Here is a 20,048-nt window from a genome sequence, read left to right on the forward strand (position 1 = left end):
TTTAACACACCTGAAGTTCGTAACTCTTGTAAGAAAAAAGGTAACACAAAAGCCAAGAAATCAAAACAAATGTGATGGTGCACAGGTACCATTTAGTAAGAAACAAGGAGAGGCAGAAATGGAAGGTAATAAAGAGATATCATCTCTAAGACTGCTTAACTTCTGTCTGGCTGAATTTGAACCTTTTGAAAGGCCACCATGTACCTCATCAGTGATATTTTGCCACCTTTTCTGAAGGAATGACCATTCTATAAAGGAAAATCAGATGTGGATGACAAAAGGGCCATGGAATACTGCACGTGGAGTGGATGTTGCATTTAGTGTGCTCAGATATGAGGAGTTGGTGGGGATTACCCCAACCATGAGTGTCCTCACAGACTGATTCATAAGAGGTTTAGCAACAAAGACGCTTCCTAAGTAAAGATCTAGGAGTTACTTAATAAAAGAAGAGATTTTAATTTGTTAGGTGCAAGAGTTAATTAACCAAACACAGAAACTGACACTTGGGTTAAAAAAACTGGATTCCCTGAAAGAAGTGAAACTATTTCAGCAGGGAGGAAAAGACAGATAATTTCATTAACATGACGGAATGGCCAAAGTTTGTAAAGCAAGATTTAGTCTGTCTCAGCCCTAGGTCTTTAGAAGGTCAGGTTGTACAAAATGTGCCATGAAAAACAGACTTTTACTCATTAAAATGAGTAAGTGGAGATTCTCTAACAAAGTGTTAGGAAAAGTGATGAGACAATCTGCCAGTGGGGGAGCAATACCACTTCTGATTGAATTTAGCCATAAGTAGTTTAAAAGTGCTTTTTCCTTCATTCTTCATTTAAGTCTCTGTAGCTGCTTCTATATTGAATGCAATGAATTATTTTACCTGTATTTTACTTTGATGTGGCTTGAGCTAAGAATGATTTCACAGTAAACTGGCTAGCACAAGATTCTTTACACAGCAGCACAGTGAACTTAATCAGCCAGGATGGTGGGACTCTGCCTGCCTCCCTCCACATTACACAGAGCATCCCAGGCTACCAAGATATGTCCCAAAAGCAGTGATTTAGCAACTACAACAGTGGCCTGAATGCTATGAGATTAAACATCATCTTCTAATGACTGAGGGTAGCCAGGAAAGCTTACTGGTACTTAGAAAATCACCTGGTAGCATTAATTTCTGTGAAGATTTTTCCACATTGACATCAAAATCTTATATAACCAGAGAAGGGGGATATTATGTTGCCTATTGTGGCTTTGGCTTTTTTTTCTTACAGGAACTCAGATGCTGAATAGTGCAGTCCTGCCTTGAGGAGACAGAGAGTTGGTGTTGTACAAAGGAGAGGCTGGTAGAATTGACACAATTCTCTGGTAAGGTCAGGGGGCTGATTGCTTCCAGGGCCTGGGTTTCCTTGGGAGCTTCATTTTTTCCTGTGTTGAAATATTTAGAGAGATTGGAAAAATGATGCTTAGGCTTATAACTTTTCTAGTAATAAACAGAGTTTATAGTCTGTGATATACACTCAATTGATGGCTGCTGTTACAGCAGGATATAGAAAATTGCATCCACAGTAGTTCAATAGGTGTCTGCCTTGCAAACATTCTGGGTAGAGGGGAGAGCCTCAAGCGTTGATATACATGCTCTCACACAGTTGTGAGGGCAAATTTAAGGGCAGATGCCATGCTAGTGGAGAGAAATCTGATGGAAAATCCAAATGTAAATAGAACTTTGAAACCTAATTATGATTCAGCAAATATTCATACTGGTTACAGTAGCATAAAAGTCTTTAAATTTAATCAGCAGACCTTAGTTCAAAGCCTATTTCTTCTGTAACTTGGAAGGCATCAACAGCAGAGCAAGGGCAGTCCCTTTTTTGATTACAGAACTCCAGTCAAAATGACATCAAGATGTTTGTGAGATATGAGTATAAATTACTTTGGAGCACAAATGAATGAAGTGTTATGAAATGCTAGCAATGTAGTAAAGTAGTGATGAAGTATTTAAAGAAATTGCATTTTTTACCATGTTTGATGCATGCTTACACTGCAAGCTTGGAGGACAGCAGTACCAGAAAGTACTGAGTGATCAAGGAGGCTTGTGGTATATGAGATACTGAGCCTGACTTACTGACACATGTTCCATGCTCACTTCTCCCCCTACCTATAGAAACTGAGAACATCTCACTTCTGGATTGCCACTAAATCATTCATTTGACTATGCCTATTAGCCTCAGAATAGCCAGCTTTTGATTTCTCTGCACAAGGAGACTTGAAATGGAATCCTTACTGTTCTTTCTTTATCATAGACATACTGTGTCTCTCAGGTCAGTAATCTGCAGCACAAATCTTCTAAACAGGTTAGAACATTCTAATTTTTTTTGTTATTTTTTGTTCAAGTTGTACAAGACTTTGAATTTGCTTTCTGCAGAAAGAAAATTATCCATGTCATGTCGGCATCATGACTATCATAAAATATTGTTACAGTTGGATTATGTGTGGTTCCCCTGCAGGTATTTTTTAGGTTCACTAAAGCTGGTTTGATTTTCTTAAAACTTCCACCAAAAGAGTTCTCAACTCTTTTATTACTGGTGTCTGTTTGGAGTCCAAAGTTTACCTTAACCAGAGAATGTTGTTTTCTTAAATCAAAATGAAGGCTTAGATTTAGATCCGCTGTCTCAGTGATACACTTTGTCTTTTCTTTCTGCCTCATATTCCTCCTGCATCGCTTTCTAAAACACAAATATTAATATAAGCATCACAGACTGACATAACAGAACAAAATTCTATTACAATAATAGAATCTCTTTAGATCACTGTTTTATTCAGTGAAAGGAATCTGTGACATTGTACCATCTAATGATACCTAAAGGGGAACACTTCAAAGGAGTCTTCAGTGCATTAATACTCTTTCAGTGCTAGTATGCAGTGGAGGAAAAAAAAGGAAAAATATTTCATCCTTTTAGGAAAAAATCCAAACAAACCTCCCCCCAAAACTCAACCAAATATTTTCCCTTCCTGATACCTTTACTGTTAACAAAAGGTGTACACTTCTTGGTGTACAAGAGAATTGTTTCACCCTCAGTTATGATCATTGTTTCTCGTAGATATGATTTATTTGCATCACAGATAAAAAATGTTTTAAATTTAAATGCTTGTGATTCATGATTTAAAAGATAGACTTTGCTTTTCAGAGTTTTATATTTTCAGATTTTTGAACACCTGAGAAATACAACTTTGTAATCCTTTAATACTGTGGAAAGCAATGAATTTTAGCATAAGGACTGACTTGTTTTACATTCAAATAGCCAGCATACTAATGAGAGAAAAATTTAGCTTGAAGATGTCCTGATTTTGTACATAGAGTTAAGTGTTAGTGGTGTTGCTTATAAACCTACTTACTGTTTTTAATGGTCATGTTTTCATTTTAAAAGGACCTATATATTTCAAATGTATTCAAATGCTATGTTGCAGGTTTATACTGCTATTAAATTATCCCCTGAATAGAGTACAAACATAATATTAGACTTCATTGAACAGTTCTCTTTCACCAAAGGAAAGATTGGCAGTATTTAAGCATCTGTTCCTCAGCCTTAAGGCAGTGACTGTTTTGTTTTTGGTTTTTTCTTTGATTGGGTTTTGGTGTTTTGTTTGTTTGGTTTTTTGTTTGTTTGTTTGTTTGATGGAAGAAAGCAAAGGAATATCTCAATCTACTGTAGCAGTAACAAAAGAAGACAAGTGATGTGATTTGGTCATGTGGCTCAGGGCGATTGCTGGGCAAAGAGATAAACTCTGGTGTGGAGGACAGATTCCCTGTGACTTCCATGGACTCTCACTGGGCCTGTACAAACAATATTTGCACTATCCTTCCTCCTGGTCATTCCTGGTATTTTAATTTTGAAATGCCAACAGAAACTTGCAATTAGCCACCAATTTCCTTCAGCTGCACAAACTGAAAGACTGTGTTTCATTTCTTTTTCTGAGTCTTTAGTTGGAAGATTTTATTTGATGTGTACCATTAAGTCTTTTAGCCACACCTTAGGTGAACTTATTTAACAGGCTTTCTAATGTATTTCTCAGTCTGGTTTCTATGCCTACAATACGGGTATTAAATTAGCAAAATCTGAAAATAAGCACAACTAATTTCACTATGTAATTAGTTATACCATGACCGGTCTTTGTGAAAGTATCTGCAATGAAGTTGCAGCAGAAAAGGTGGAGGGAGGCAACATGATGCCCAGGAAGAGGTGGCACAGAGAGCAGGACATGTCTGGCTTCTGGAGGCACCTTTGTTTGGTAGTTTTATTTGTTTCTCAAATATGATTGCCTGAGGTGAAGGTGAAGCCACCCCTCCTGCAGTGGCTTTTAAAAAAGCAGGGAATTGTAAGCAGTTCCAGCAATCTTGAGGTCACTGATCTGCTCTGTAATTACCACAGAAGCACATGGAAGGAACAATCAAAAAAGGGAGTGGAGAAGCATGATTCTAGACAGTTAATTTATTACTCTTCCATCATCTGCTCTTTATTTAATTGCTGACTGAAGAGGCTGGATATGGAGCTTCTAGGGTCAGCAGGTCACTTGGTCAGCCTTGGATGGATTCAAGAAAGGCAAATGGGGTGACTTACACCCAGAATTCACTAGCACATATTAATTCCCACTTTCACTTATAAGGTCTTTTATTGCTCATTTTCAATTAAATGCCAACATAAAAATTAAACACTCCAAGTGGGAATTTTAATCAGGAGTGAGGTAGTTGTCCTGACTGTCTTCCTGGCAGAGAAGCACAAAACAATGGAGGGAGTGTAAACAGACAGGACACCTGTCTGGTGCTGGGACTACACAGTAGGTATTAGTTCTGTTCCCTGTTTGACTTGGGAAAACATTCCTACAGTTTCCATCTTCCTTCCATACACCTTTCATGACCCCATGCTGAGCTAGGTCAGAGAAATCCTCAGGCATAAAAATGAACTTTATTTAAAAAAGAAAAAAAAATTAGAAATAAATTATTAAGCCTGTTCTAGTAGGTCAGCTGTGCAAATGTTGGTGCAGTGAAGAGAAGAAGAGAAAAAATTATTTTCAGAAACAGTTTGAGTCTATGCTGCCTTCAATTGAGTGCTTTCAATCTAATATAGTTTATTGCACATCATACTCAAGCCTGAGAAGATATTTCCGTGCTCTGGTTTTGGATTTGTGGGTAGAACTTAGCCTTGGGCATCAGTGAGTGGTCATGCTGAGGACTCAGTTTTAACACCAGCAACAGGACACCTTTAGGGGGAGAAGCCTCAGGCCTCTCATTTATGCAATTTAAAAATGCATTTTCAGCAAATGTTTCTCTTTTGGTTTTGCCAGCAGTTGAGGAAGAGCTCAGGCATTATTACTAAGGAAAACTTGTTTTCGAAAGCTGTTACTGTATTCTATAGAACCTGCAGGTATATGCTAATAGGACAGAGTAATATTACTCGTTTGAAATCTATCATAGATCAAAAAAAACCTTGAGGCTGAATTGTACTTCTGGAGCCCTCCTAACCTGGTCAAAGAAGGACCAGCTCCAAAGATAGTTACACACTGGTCGCTTTTCAGTTACTTGCTACTTATCTCTTACCATTAGGGCATCTTCTTACAAGTCTACTACTACTTTAAAGAATCACAGAATATTCTGAGCTGGAAAGGACCCACAAGGATCATTGAGTCCAACTCCTAAGTGAACAGCACATAGAAATGAAATTAAAGCTCAGCTTTCAGCCCCCATAATATCACACGCTTTTGTTTCAAGGACCATACACAGCAGGACAAGCGTCCACTGTGGAAGTGTCCAGTGAGCTGAGTGACAAACATATTGCAAAAATAATGAAAGGGAACCCCCTGATAGCTGAGTTCTGCTGTAGAGATGAAACACTTATAAAAAAAGGCTGAGAGTTTGGGGGGTCCTCTTTGAATTGCATCTTTAGCAGTCTTGCTTTCCTTTCTGCTGCGGTACTGCAGCCTGAAGTCCTGCAGGGCACTGCAATTCACCAGCCTGTTATTAAAGCTGATTTGAGGGTAAAACTGGCTGGTAGTCCTCAGAAACACTTCTTATGAAAAATGGCCTTTTGTTTTTTTTTTTTTTTTTTTTTTTTTTTTCTTCACATAAACCAGCTTATTTTACAAGTGGTTTCAATGAGATTTTATTTGGGAAAGGCTTTTTCTCAGCCTTAGGCTTATCCTAGGTGGAGACTGCTGGCAACACTCCCCCCCACCCCTGGCCTCCTCCCTGAAAAAAACAGCATGATGCCAGTCTCCATCTCCACACTCTGCTGAATTGACTGATTTTGGGAGAGGAAGGACTGGAAACTAAACCTTTCCTGTCCTGCTGGGACACTGTGTTTGGTAAAAGAATAAAATTCAAATCTGGTCAGTTTAAATGAGCTTTGACTTTCTTTAGTGTTTGGGAAATTAGAAGAAAAGGTGTAGTGATATTGTTTTTGCAGACTTACGAACATTTTTATTCTAGAAATAGTTGCTATTGCTTTTTAAATGAAAAATTTTAAAGATAATGTATTTATTCTCATTAATAACTTGTTACTTCTCAGTTCCATGAGACAATGTTTATCTTAATCTCAGTTTGTGAGTACAGCATAAATTTTGCGTGCAGTGTTTACTCTTTTTTCATTCAGTCCTTGCTAACATCTGTATTTCCTGCTCACATTTGTATTTCAGGGGATTTCAATAGATTCTTACTTTCAAAATATTTTTTTACATTGTGTCTGCTCATTTTACATTTATCACCTCTTTCACAATGAAGGGAATTTTCAGAGATGTCTTGATCTATATATTAACATATCCCTTCAAAGACTATCTAGTGACAAATCAATTCTTGTGTTAACCATTTCTCTGTTGACTTTCATAGGGGCTGCAAAGTATATAGGATTGATTTGTAGGACAGAATTTATTCTCTTGAATCCCCTTACAAAGATATCAGTAAGTTTTTGTTGACAATCTTACATTAGAGTGTATCAAAAAGCCCTCAAGGGAAAACATGTTGAAAATGTTAAATAAGAAGTATTTTACTCACAATCTGCCTTCAACAGTGATGTCTTAATTAACTTATTTTCTGCAGAACAGCAAGTCTTGGCATTAGTGCTATGAGAACCGTGGTGCAGCCCTATGAATTTGCGTCAGGCTCACCGGGATTGAGGAAGCTGGTTCTTGACACAATCTTTAATGCCAGGGAGCTAGTTTGTCATATTTCTATGGGCTTTTGCTGGCTCTGCAGCACAGCTCCATGAATAACAAAGCTTATGTGGAAGTTTCCGAGTTTAGAACTATTTCCAGTCTTTTCAGTTTCCCTAAATGCCTTTGCTGCCTTAGGGCACTAAGAAACCACTTACATTTCAGTGTCTGGCAGAAATTATCATGACACATGGGAAGAGAAAGGGTATGGACTGGTGCAAAAATAACATTTCAGTTGTGGTGGGTGTGCTTACAGCAATGTGCAGTATGATACCATGGAATGACAAAATGCTGTTCACTGGTGAAAACCTGTGGTGGGTTGACTATGGCTGGATCAAAGGTGCCCACCAGAGCCACTCTATTTAAAGTTCTCTCCTCAGCTGGTCTGGGGAAAGAAAATATCACAAGAGGCTTGTGGGTCAAGATAAGGGCAAGGAGAGATCACTCACCAATTATCTCATAGGCAAAACAGACTCAGCTTGGGGAATTTGCTTATTTATTACCAATCATATCAGAGTAGGATAATGAGAATGAGAACCAAATCTTAAAAGGTCCCCCCAACACTTCCTGCCTTCTTCCCAGGCTTAATTTTATATCCAATTTCTCTACCTTCATCATCCTCAACAGTCACAGGAGGATGGGGAAAGGGGGTTATGGTTAGTTCACTGTATGTTGTTCCTGTTGTTTGATGCTGTGCAGTTTTTTCTCCTTTCTTAGGTGCTTCCTTCCCCTTTCGGGTTGGTCATCACACCAACACACCCACCCACGTGCCTCTGGCTATACTGGACCTGTACTTCTACTGTTATATAAGTTTGATGCAAATGTCTGGTTTGTTTTTAAACAGAACATGGAAAGTTACTCTTGTAATACGTAGTAGCCCTTCATAAAAGACACACCTTTGACATCTATTATTTATTACAATAATGATGAGTTAGTCTGAGATCTGTCAGGAGTGTGGCAATACTTCCACTAGTTTCCACTAGGCCAATGACTGTAGGAGCAGAAGGTCCTCGTCTCTCTCTGGGGAATGTGTCCCACTGCTGAAAGCCAGCCACAGAAGCATTGTACATTAAATTCAAAATCCTAATTCAATACTGAATTCTTGATTCTAGTTGAGCAGTGCTGAATATGAATTCAAGAATACCATTATTACGGCTTGTTCACTGCCTTGCTTAAGAGGAACATAATTACATCCTGTTTTATAGGGCTTACAGAAGTACTGTGCAAATATATCTCTGAGATACAGCACCAGGACTGAAGTTAAATTGGTATTTTCTCAGGACGTGCACACAGAGGGTTTGGGTCTATTCTAGGTAATCTGATTACTTCAGGAAGTTAAAACAGGATCATTCAGGGCAGAGCTATGTACACTTGATTTAAGACTTCCAGGCACAAAACACTTAGGGCCATTTCCTAAGAGAAAACTATTGCCCAAACCAAATTTTGGACAGGTTCTGATTTGTCAGCTTGACAGTTGATTTAATGCTTGTGAAATGACTTCCCTGATCCCAGCAGAACCTTAACTGTGCCCCAAGCATATCCTTAAATTTTAACTCATATTACATGTTATTAGGGCTAATTAATGTACTAGAAATCACAAAATTATCAGCTTGGTCACAAAAGTAAGAAGGAAAGAACTTCCCTTGATGAGTACTTCTGCCTAGGAAGCAAAGTTAATGTAGAATTAGCTAATTCTGGCAAGTATTTACTCAAGCAGAACTCTCCTTCACTATCTAGATATAAGCTATGTAACTCCCATTTTAGGACTAGCCACTTTTGTAAATCACTGTGCACAAAATGCTACCTGTCCCTGAAGCTCTTGTCTCAAAGGCACACCTCCACAGAAAACCAGTAAAAAAGCACTGTTTCATGTTGCAGGCTTCCGGTTTAGCCCGAAACGTTTAAATTATTGCTGTTTTGAAGAGTGGACTTGCCATTAGTTCCAGTCATCTGCAAAAGCTTTTCGGTAAGCTTCACTACACTGCCAAATCAAAAAGCACTAATCTCAACCTCTCACCACACTAGACATATATCCCTCTCCCTGGTAAAATGTTATCCCCACTCTTCCCCCACCCTCACGGTGGTTATTAAAATGGAGTGAAAAAGGACTGAAGGTGAGGCTTCCTCAGGTGCTGGGTGGCTGCCACGGGAAGCTCCCAGCGCCAGTTCCGGGGCCACCACTCCTGTTTCCCCATCATGCCTGCTCGGCACAGGCAACTGAAGGTGAGCTGTGGCCCACGGGTGTCTTCTGGGTGGGTGACAAGGCCCAGTGAGCCAGGATGATAGTTTCTCCGGGGGCATGGCCATTCCTTCCCCTTCTCCCTGGGACAGCAATGAACACGGCCTTTCCCTCCCGACAGCGTGTGACACCAGCGAGGGCGAGCAGCTCCAGTTCCTCAGCTGTCCCCAGCCTGCCACCACAGCCAGCATGGCCACGGGGGCAGAGTGGAGCTGCCCCATCTGCCGCGAAGCCTCGGGTAACATCGCCTACGTGGGCTCCTGCTTGCACCAGTTCTGCCGGGGCTGCATCGTGCGCTGGGTCAGGAAGAACCCGTCGTGCCCGCTGTGCAGGCAGACCGTGCACACCATCATCTACTCGGCGCCGCCCGACCACGACTTGGTGGAGATGTCTGTGTTGGACCCCTCGGTGTCCCGGAGCGCCAGCCCGGGAGAGGAGCCGGGCGCCGCGGGGCCGCAGCCCCGAGCCCACGTGGCGGGGTTCCCTCCCGAGACCTGGGCGCTTTTCTTCAGCAACTACGCCGACATCCTGCAGCCGCTGGAGCTGTGGCTGAACGAGGTGCTGTGCGGGGGCTGCTGGTGGGACGTGGCCTTCGCGCAGGGCAGGATCGTGGCCAGCCTGTGCCGCTACGGGCTGCACGAGGAGGCCCTGGCGCGGGAGCTGCAGCCCTTCCTGCAGGAGCAGACAGCCGCCTTCGTGCGGCAGCTCATCGCGGTGGCCGCCGACCGGTGCAGCGAGCTGGCGCGGCGCCGCATGGACGCGGGTCCCCACCAGGCCGGCCCCGGCGCTGTCGCCTTCCCTGGCACCACCGGGGCGCAGGAGGAGCGCCGTGACGGGCCGGGGCAGGCCGGGGCCGCGACCTCGGGCGCTGGGCAGAGCGGCGGCTGCGACCGCGGGGCCTTCTGGCTGTCCGGGAGGCGCACAGGCCGCGGCACGCAGGACACCGCAGCCGCCAACAAGGAGGCGTACCGCCGGCAGAGCTAGAGTGCTGTGGCAGCACCGGGAGAAACGGGGCCGGGCAACAGCGGGGATCTTTCTTTACTTGAAGGTAAAGAAATTTTTAAAGAAGCCAAACCAAAGCAAAACAAAATAACCCAGAGCCCCAAGAGCAATTTAAAAACCGCGTGAAAAGCCTTAATCTCTCATTACAAGCCTTGCATGTGGCATTGCCAGCGCTATTACCCACATGCCATCTTCTCCCGGTGCTGTGCACACCTGCCCCCTGGTGTGTGTCCTGCAACTCCACTTACAACTACGGTTGTCTGCCGTAGATTGAAGCCCCAGTCCATCTGTCAGAGTGTATTTCTCACAGTTTCTTCAAGAGATTATATTATTACCGCCTCAAGTCTTAGTTCCAGTGTGTGTCTCAGTTTATTAGCAAATTGATGGAATTCCAGAGAAATAGAATTGTCCATTATACTGCTGTTGAGTATAACTTCAGCTCTTTGATGATTTTTTTTTGATTATGATCAAGACATTTAAATATGTATTAAAAATTAGCTTTGTTTCCTTTTAAATATTTTACATGAATTCTTGGTGTAGACATTCTGTGAGTGTGAAGACTTAATTCTTTCTATCAAGAGATCAACATATTGCTAATATTCCAGCAAGAGGTCTTTAATGTTTTTCTTACTTAAAGTAGAAGCCTCTGTGACACATGCTTGAAATTGAGATTTTATTCAATAAAACAGCAATAATTCTGGAAAAAAGGAAAAAAAAGTTGTGAGCCTTATTTTGCCTATATGTGAAAAGATCAAAGCAAAGCTGTTCCTCTCGGTCTTTTTTCCTGAAGCACTGCATCTCTGTCCTGCTCCCAGCTTTCAGCTGCTGTAACTTGTATGTGCCAGCCTCAGTCTGCTCAAATCAGAGACAAAATTCCCATTTCCTCGATGTCACCAAATGACATAAGCAAAAACGACGCACCACAGCTTTGGTCACGATGAAGAGACTAATTTATTTTCTCTGACTCCAGTCTTTTATAGTTCTCAAAAGATGCCAGTGGATTGGAGGGTGAACGTGCCACCTCTCCAACGACACTGGACAAACTACCTGTACATCAAATTTCTCCGCCTCTATGAAAGAATGCAAAACAATAGGTTGTTTACAGAAAGTTGTGTGGGAAAGTTCTCTACAAGAATGTAAACTCAGAAGGCTTTAGAAAACTCTTGATAATCAGGGCGACACCTCAGCACTGGAGGACTGCACTCACAGTTAGTAATATCATTCTCTTGAACAAAACTAAGAAGTCACAGAAGTGTTCAATGGTCGCCAGCATTAAATTAAAAAATATCCATATAGAATTTCAGGAGTAATTTTTATTTCATTTCTGCTCTTCATCTTTTCCTACAAGTTCATATGCTTTCATACTATTTTTTTTTTAATGTTAAAGCTGCAGCATCATTCAGAGTTGTGTTGCTTGCACTACTGAGAGTTACTTAAACAATTTTCTTAATTGGGACTTTCTTTAATAAATATATTTTGTATTAGCACACTTAAACAGTAGCAATAACAGCACTTGTAATAAAACTGCATTTCTGTATAAATTCCTGTTTTACCTTCTAGATACTTCGAACATCTGTTCAGGGTTTTATTACTTTCCATTCTCTGTTCTGTTAAGGAACATAGTATTTAGCAGATTTACTTGTCTCTGAAAAGTGAGTCTATGATCTCATTGACTGAATAAGAGTGAAAGCTGCTGTCTGCTCCTCCCGTACTGCTTATCAGTGGAATTTGCCAGGCTTTGAGAACTACTGTAGAGAATAATCCAGCTATTCCCTTTAATGATGATGATACTTGGGGTGCTTATGTGAGTGAGGTTCACTTGGCACTGTTAGTGTTCTTTGTAATCTTAAGGTTCTTTAAATGGTGTATTTATTATATAATTTTCTGAAATTCCAAGACAGTACAGGGTCATGCTTAAAAGTATTAGATCTAAGTTCCCCACACTGTATTCTTTCTGCTGTGTCCCTGCCTTATTCACATGACTTAGTTACACAATTCGCAAGCAATTACATTTCTGCTGCTTCTTCTGAGTACTGGGAGTTGTGTGGAAGTCTTGATAACAAATGTGAGGCTGTTTCAAAGAGATTAATCAGAATAAAGTAAGTTTCAGAAACAGAACACTTCCAGAGAGGACATGCCTGGTACAAGGAGTGTGATGTTGGAAATGGATACAGCAAATTGTAACATTTTGAGGTTCATGAGATGAAATCAGTGGTGAAATTAGTAAAATTTCCTCTAATATCCTAATGAGGAGAACACATATAAGTAAAAAATAATCTTCCAAGTCACAATAATGCAAAAACGTAAATGTCTGTGCCAGGAATGTGTGTCACCTTATGCCAAATTAGACACATGAGCAGTAAGTATGGCAGGGGCAGATTAACAGAACATGCAGAGAAAACAGGTCTGGGTTTCCTTTTTTGATGTGGTAAAAATCAAATTGGAAGGCACAAACTGCATGTGACAGCAGGTGAAAATTACAATACATCCACACATATTCTGCAAAAGATAAATATACTCACAAATAATTAAGTAATCTAATTACGTTTTAAAAACTTTATTTTGATGACACTACTTTGAAGAATTTCGACCTTGCAAAAGAGAAGAAATGGCATAGAGTTGAAAAGCAGAGTTGATGCTGATATTCTGACAAGGGAGCTTTCCAAAGACCATAGCAGCTCCCCAGGCACTTTCCACTGATGGCAGTCGTGGGTGATACCTGTCTGTGAGTTATCTGTGGTGAACAGAGGTTTGAATTGTTTAGGAATGTTCTAATTAAGAACAGTAATGTGATGTGAAGGAGAAAATTTTGCAAGAAAATTGCCCGTTAAAGAGAGAACTGGAACAAACATAAACCAATGGGAAATATGAGGAACAGGCCATATGCAGTTATATTTTGCCCTGAGGTTTGTGCTAGTATAAAAACTGCAGTGCTCTTTTTCTTATTTGCAAAGAATGTATGGAGGAAGCAAAAGGATTTGCTTGGCTGTAGGTTGGGAAATTTTCCTTTAGTGAAGATAATTTGTATTTTACGTATTACTGGTCAAATGAGTAAAGGGAAGTCGTGTGGCAAGGCTATAGCCATAAGGCAGAGGAGCTTTTGTCCTCTCCTTAGACCTGGTCAGACAAGTTGCTTCAGCATTCACCACTTCCTTTGCCTCATTCTTGAGCTGCATAAAGGGTGTGTGTCGCAGCGTGCCATCACGGGGCATGCTGGGCGACGAGTGCAGGGCTGCGACCATCCCCCTGATAATTTTGCAAACCCAGTTATTGGCAGGTTCCGCGCAGGGACAGATAACGAAGACACGGGTCTTGGGGTAAACAAGACTGTATTTGTCGGATGGACAAAATGGAGCCCCAAGACAAGACTCGGGGGGTGAACAGAAGTTTTATACAGTAACTCAGGAGGAGGGGTGCAGGAACATCAACCAATGAGGGTAAAGCTGGGGAGTGGTCTAAGGTGGGACTAAACTATTATAAACCTATGAGGAGAAGTAGGGGAGTGGAATAACACAAAGTAACAAATAGGGTGCCAAGTATAACAAAATAGACAGGGAACACTCTGGAAGGAAGGGTAGGGCTAGGGAGGATTGACAAGGAACATTCTGGAGAAAGGGGTGAGGAAAGGGAAGACTGACAACTTGGAATGGAGGGGATTAGGGAGGACCTTGGGAAGATTGGCAGCTCGGGAGAGGAGGGGATTAAGGAGGCAAATGGGGCAGACATGAACTTTAAACAAAACACACTACAACAGGTGTGAAGGCACGGCTGCTAATTATCAACCCAACAACAGATGTTCTCTTTATGTGTTTCTCCCAGCGTGGTCTGAGGAAGGAGCTTCCATCAACCCAAGTTTGTTAAAGTGTAGAGAGCATGGAGAAGTCTTTGAAATGGAAGAAGTTCTAATAGTCTGACAAATGAGTGTTGTAATTCTGCATTGCTGATGGCTGAGACTTTACAATAAGCCAGAAATGGTTTTGGTCCTTCTTTGTGCAGGAAAAAGAGGGTTGCACAGTGATGTGCCATTTTCAGACATTTAATGAAGAGGAGGACTACCACATCAGGTTTCTAAGAGAGGATCATAAATCCTTTTATTTTTGCCTTCCAGTGACCTTCAAATGAGAAAGGGGAGCAAGGGACAGAGCTTCTTGGTTAGCAGTGTGGTTTTTACTAGCACATCACCTGAAGTTCCCTGGGACAAAGCTTGTGGAAATTATTCCATTACTAAAAGCTAATGACAGCCCTTCGTTCTATGTTGGACTCTGCCACAGCAATGAAGGGGTCAAGGCTGCCTGTCCATAGCTGCAGTGTGGTGATTTCTCAGGGGTGATGGTGTTGATGCAGGCTGTGCTTAAAAACACAGAGGGGTGTTGTGGGCTGTGCATCTGTAGGGTGCATATACAGATACTGTGTGAGGTTTCCATGGTCAAACGTGGCAGAAGATTCCATATGCTTTGCTCAGAAGCTTCCTGACATCCAGCTCAGCATCTGCACTGAATTCCTGACTTGATGAACTGGGTCTAATGACCTGTCATTTAATTTTACTGCAGATTAAATATTGACAACCCAGAAGTGTTGCTCTCCATTGGCACCTTGATAAATGTTTATGGCTTGATGTGTGGAATGTGAGAGCAGCTGTCTTCCTTAATGTTACTTTGGAAGCAGAAAATAAAGTCTTGCAAAGATGATTGTGGTGAACAGGATATCAGTGTGGATGTTGCCACATTGTGCTAATTAGATGGTGAAGTTGCAATGGTTTTTGTAGTACATATCCTGTCATTAATTTGTATGCTTTTCAAAGCTTTTGTATGCTTTTCAAAGCTTTTTATCCTCATCAGATACACTTATGAGGTTAAACCATTAACACAAAATGCAAAACAAAATATCTTGGTCTGTTTTTCATTTCAGAGTATTGAAAGCTAATTAGGCACCTTTGCATAGCATTGGGAACAAAATAAATCTCAGATGCATTTTGCTGGATTAAATGGCAAATCCAACCCTTGGTGTGGACTTATGGTATTAGTCAGCATCCTGAAAATTGCAGTGATGTGATGTAGATGGTTATATCAATATCAAATGCAGCCAAAGGTTCAGGGATCAAAGTCCCACAAGAGGAATGATGACAAGGAAATGAAACAATCCTGAAGTAAAATAGCATGTCTTGACAGCTATTCTCCAGCCTGCAGAAGGGGGAGAATGATAATTTGATTTGGGTAATCAGTTTTTTGCATATTCTTGGGAGTGTTGGAAAATGTATGTGATTTCTGCTTTGAAGACAGACTGTGGAGAAGTTACAGAAGGAGGGGAACATTCATGCTCTGCTGGAAGGCAGCTACTTTGATCTGACACCAACTGTTACGTTTAAGACCAGACCTTGTGCTTCAGTGACAGCTACAATAAAGATGTCATTCTGGAAAGCATGAATGTCTTAAAATAAAATCCACAGTTTAAAATTTGGTTGAGTTACGTACAGATTATTTCACAATATTTTACTCTGAGTGTGTGTAAGTGTGTTTTTACCAGCTGTGTGTTAGAGCTTCTCTTTGTTTTTTCATTATCCCTGCAATTGAGCACTTCTGTTCTCTGACCTGCAGCTTTGGCTTTAGTTCATGGTGCCGGAAGTGTCTTTCAAAGATCCAGACCTTTAAGCATTAGGTTATATACAGTTCTTCAGAGATCTCTGTGTTTGCTCCATAAAATGGTATCATTTCCACGTGACATCTTTTGCTCTGACAAATCTCACTCACATGCAATGTAAATATCTCCAGGAAAGTGTGTATCTTCCCACCATTGCCCTCAGATGCTCATCAGCATCCCTGTTTGTTCTTAACCATGCGTGGATCATGTAATTGATTCATACCATATGTTCAATTACGTTGCCTTAGGTGGTTTATTTATTTTTTTCTTTTTTTTTTTTTTTTTTGTAAGTTGTTTCACAGATATAATACTTTTCTTATTTTTTTCTTAGGCAGCAGTCACTGTACACCCAAGAGGTAGCTTTGCAAAACCTTCAGTCTGTCACCTTCAGTGAAACACCTGGAGTTCACTGAGATGTGATGGCAATCCAGACTTTGACAAGCAACTTTTCATTTATCAATGCTGATTTTTTTTAATTTTTTTTTTTGTAATTTCTGCAACTCTGCCCAACTTTGCCACATCCATGGCTACAAACAATTGAGACTTCTAACAAAACTTAAGCCAATTAATTACAACACTGCCAAATAAAAGTTGTCTGTTTCATCACATCTCCAATTTACAGCAGATACTTCAATGGACATGTTTGGTTACTTTGGTGTGACCCATACCATTGCTTTTTTGGGATGAATTGGGCAGCTGTACTACCCAGGCTGCACAGCATTCAACCTCCGGGTAGCTGCTGCTGTGGAAGGTGGAGGCACAAGCTCCTGCACCAGGGCAGAGTGTATTAGAAAGTGCATTAGGAACAAGGCACCTTCACAAGGCGACTGCCTTCTTTTCCCAGCAAGAAGCAGTTCTTCATTGTAACAACTGGCATTTTTCCAGGTTTGATGAAACAAATATGCATAATCTAATCCTGATCTGCATGTGGAGACAGTTTCAGCTGATGTCTGCAACATGGTAGTGGCTAAGAGCTTTCTTTAGTTCAAGGGCTGTTCTTTTTTGGGCTGTGCATGTGAAACTTCTTCCCAAGCAGAGGATGTATAGGGTGAGAATGGTAAAACTTTCTGCATTTTTTCCACTGGAGATGTTCTGTCATCAACAGTGTCTGTTGTCACTGCTGGTATTTCAAAGCAGCTGACAGTGCTTCATTCCTGTCTGACTGAACATTTGGGCAGTGCCAGAGTGGGAAAGAGCAGAGGAAGGGTGGTTTGTGTGCTATATGGCTGTGTTTAATGAAAAGGAACAAGATCTCTGCACCAGACCCTGAGATCCCAGAGGAGAGTCCCCTTGCTTGGCACACTGAGACAGAACAAAGGGGAAAAACACAGGAGAGTCCTGATGGGTTTTTTTGCATATGGTAGGCAGGGAATGTCTTCAGGAAAGTGGTCTCTGTCTCGTCTAATTTTCCCCAAAACTGCTAGTTTGGAGAAAGGACCATTTCTGCTTCTTCCAAATAAGGCTGGTGCTCAGGGCTCGTCATCATTTGTACACCAAATACCCCAGTGAGGCTCCACCTCAGGAAGGAAAAGTGACCTTTGTTGTGCCCATGAGGAGCCAAGACACAGCAGGGAGTGCTGGGGCAGGAGCTGGGGGTGCTGCACTTTTCCTTCAATTTCATCACTTCCTGGAGCTGCTGAATCTCACTTCCACTAGTGCCTCACTCTGCCCATCTGAAAACTGTGGAGAGTAATGTGTCCTTGAGGACTTTGCCATTTCCAGAGAAAAGTAGAGCAAAAGAGATAATTATTTCAGTGCTTGTGAAGTTAAATGCCAACTGCTCAAGATATGCTGCTGGAAACCCCATGGTTTCAAAAAGCTGCATTTCTTAAATGTTGCATTTTTAATGCTGTGTAAGTGGGCAGAGTGGGACGGCCAAGGATAACAGGAAACAAAGTGAGGAATAATATCATTTTGGGCTTGCAACTTCCAGGTAACATCAGTGTTACTTGGTGCACATCATGATGGAGGATGAGCACTGACCTGCTTCTGCTCGTCTGTCTGTGCACAGTGAGCAGGAAGGGTGAAACATGGTCAGTGTAACTCACTTTTGACATATTAATGGGGAGAGCAAATAGAGCTGAGATTTTCCATTTTTGCTTTGCAAAGGAGGACACAAGGTTGCAAAGCTAGGATGGTTTTAAGAGGTAAATAGCTCGCAATAAAAATTATCTTTCTAAAGATTCAATGCTGATGGCTAGAAAAAAGCAAGGTTGCATGCCCAGTTAGCCTGCCGTAGTCTGGCAGAAAAAGAAAAGCACAATTTATTTATTTATTTATTTATTTATTTATTTATTTATTTATGTTTGAAGTAATTTGGTCTAATAAAAAATACAACTTTTGCTCCTCAGTGGCATTTTTCAATAACAAAACATATGCATACAGCCAAAATGTTTGGACCAGCTCCACTTGAATCTATCTTTTTACCATTATTGGGCTTTTGAACTTCGAGTGTAATTTCTGATGTCTTATTTCAGAGTTATCAGCTGAAAATAGCTTTTGCTGAACCAATTTCCTGACATGAGATGTTATGAAGGAATTACTTCTAACTGATGCTCTAAGCTACAAAATACAGTGTTTATTGAAATGTCATCATCTTCTTTATGTTTTGAGAACAGTAACCTTTTTTTGAGCTGCCAGTTTCACTGTATTTGTAGTTTGGAGAGAAAAAAAGGAGAAAGGCATATATGCACCAAGGAACAGATCTGATAAGATTGCACAGGAGATTTCTGCTTAAAAGTAATGTTTTTATAGCATGACAGATGTCTCGGGTATGTGATGACAGGCACAAATGAACACGTTATTTGTGATTTCAGAGCTGAACAAAGTGAATAACCTAGTCGAGGTCAGTGACAATGATAGATGGATCTGCTCAAGACTGTCACAGATTCATTGCAATTCTGCCATCTATGTCTCTTAACTCGGCCTTCAATCAATAAATGAACAGCAGTAGAATGCAATAGAATTGGGAGCAGGAGAAGTTAACAGAAAATCTTGCTCTTTCAATTGGGCCAGAAAGTTAACTATGCAGCTAAATGGCTCTTTTTTGTTCCCTCCTATCAATATGTTGATAACACACACCCTACTTCCATGATTTCTGTATGATTTTTCTGGGGTGCATGATAAAGGTTGCACAGTGAGAGCAGTGCTGTGGTTTCTGAGGAACTTTCCCTGAAGTGACTCACCCTGGACAAATGTTTCATTTATATACAGTCAGTGGTGCTGTCTCACCCAGAGTTTGGACCAGGAGAAAAAGGGTTATAAAATAAACCAAGAGTGTATCTATCAAAACAGCTACACAGCTTAGGTCACAGGGTATTTAAATTCATTTGTTTTCAAATGCATCTGTAATTTAGCTCTGGACTGAACACAGTCATGGCTGTAGGATAGGATGCTGAGGTTTTTCCTTCATCAAAGATGCATTCTGTAAATGTGAGAGCATCTGGATCAGGGAAGGCCTGAGCTTTTATCAACTTCTGTGAGACTGAGGGGAGACCTCATCATAGTCTACAACCTCCTCATGAGGGGCAGCACTGATCTCTTCTCTGTGGCGATCAGTGACAGGAGTGGGAATGGCTGAAGCTGTGTTAGGAGAGGTTTAGGATGGATATAAGGAAAAGGTGCTTCCCCCAGAGAATGGTGGGCACTGAAGAGGCCCCTCAGGGAATGGTCACAGCCCCAAGGCTAACAGAGCTCCAGGACCATTTGGACACCACTCCCAGGCACAGGTTGGGATTGTTGGGGTGTCCTGTGCAAGGCCAGGAGTTGCACTGGATGATCCCTGTGGATCCCTTCTAACTCAGGATATTACTGTGTGATTCTTCCAGATACCTGTCTCCATGCAAAAGAAATCCAGGCATAAAGCCCACACTGGCATGTTGGTGGGCATACACTCTTAGACAGATTTAGAAACAGGCTATAAATTTAGGTTTATAGGCTTACCGAACTTGAGTTTTCTTTGGGCTCTGTATTTTCT

The 20,048-nt window shown here is 41.2% G+C and overlaps 1 protein-coding gene across 2 annotated transcripts; it reads left to right on the plus strand.

The window, feature by feature from the left end:
* The first annotated feature begins 1,323 nt into the window (after nt 1-1,323).
* On the plus strand, nt 1,324-11,080 carry LOC128821893 (uncharacterized). 2 transcript variants are annotated; one of them, XM_054003288.1, is made up of 2 exons: nt 1,324-1,359; nt 9,073-11,080. In XM_054003288.1, exon 2 carries the CDS (start codon nt 9,494-9,496, stop codon nt 10,415-10,417), a length of 924 nt encoding a protein of 307 aa, XP_053859263.1. In that variant the 5' UTR covers nt 1,324-1,359; nt 9,073-9,493; the 3' UTR covers nt 10,418-11,080. The 2 variants fall into 2 exon arrangements, with proteins under 2 accessions (XP_053859263.1, XP_053859264.1); XM_054003289.1 differs by lacking the exon at nt 1,324-1,359 and having other exon boundaries at nt 8,816-9,160; nt 9,555-11,080.
* The last annotated feature ends 8,968 nt before the right edge of the window (nt 11,081-20,048 follow it).

This window comes from Vidua macroura, chromosome Z, assembly GCF_024509145.1.
Source record: "Vidua macroura isolate BioBank_ID:100142 chromosome Z, ASM2450914v1, whole genome shotgun sequence".
NCBI lineage: Eukaryota > Metazoa > Chordata > Aves > Passeriformes > Viduidae > Vidua > Vidua macroura.

Bases quoted from the DNA above. Each gene is read 5' to 3' on its own strand.
- LOC128821893 (XM_054003288.1), top strand. From the start codon at position 9,494: ATGGCCATTCCTTCCCCTTCTCCCTGGGACAGCAATGAACACGGCCTT.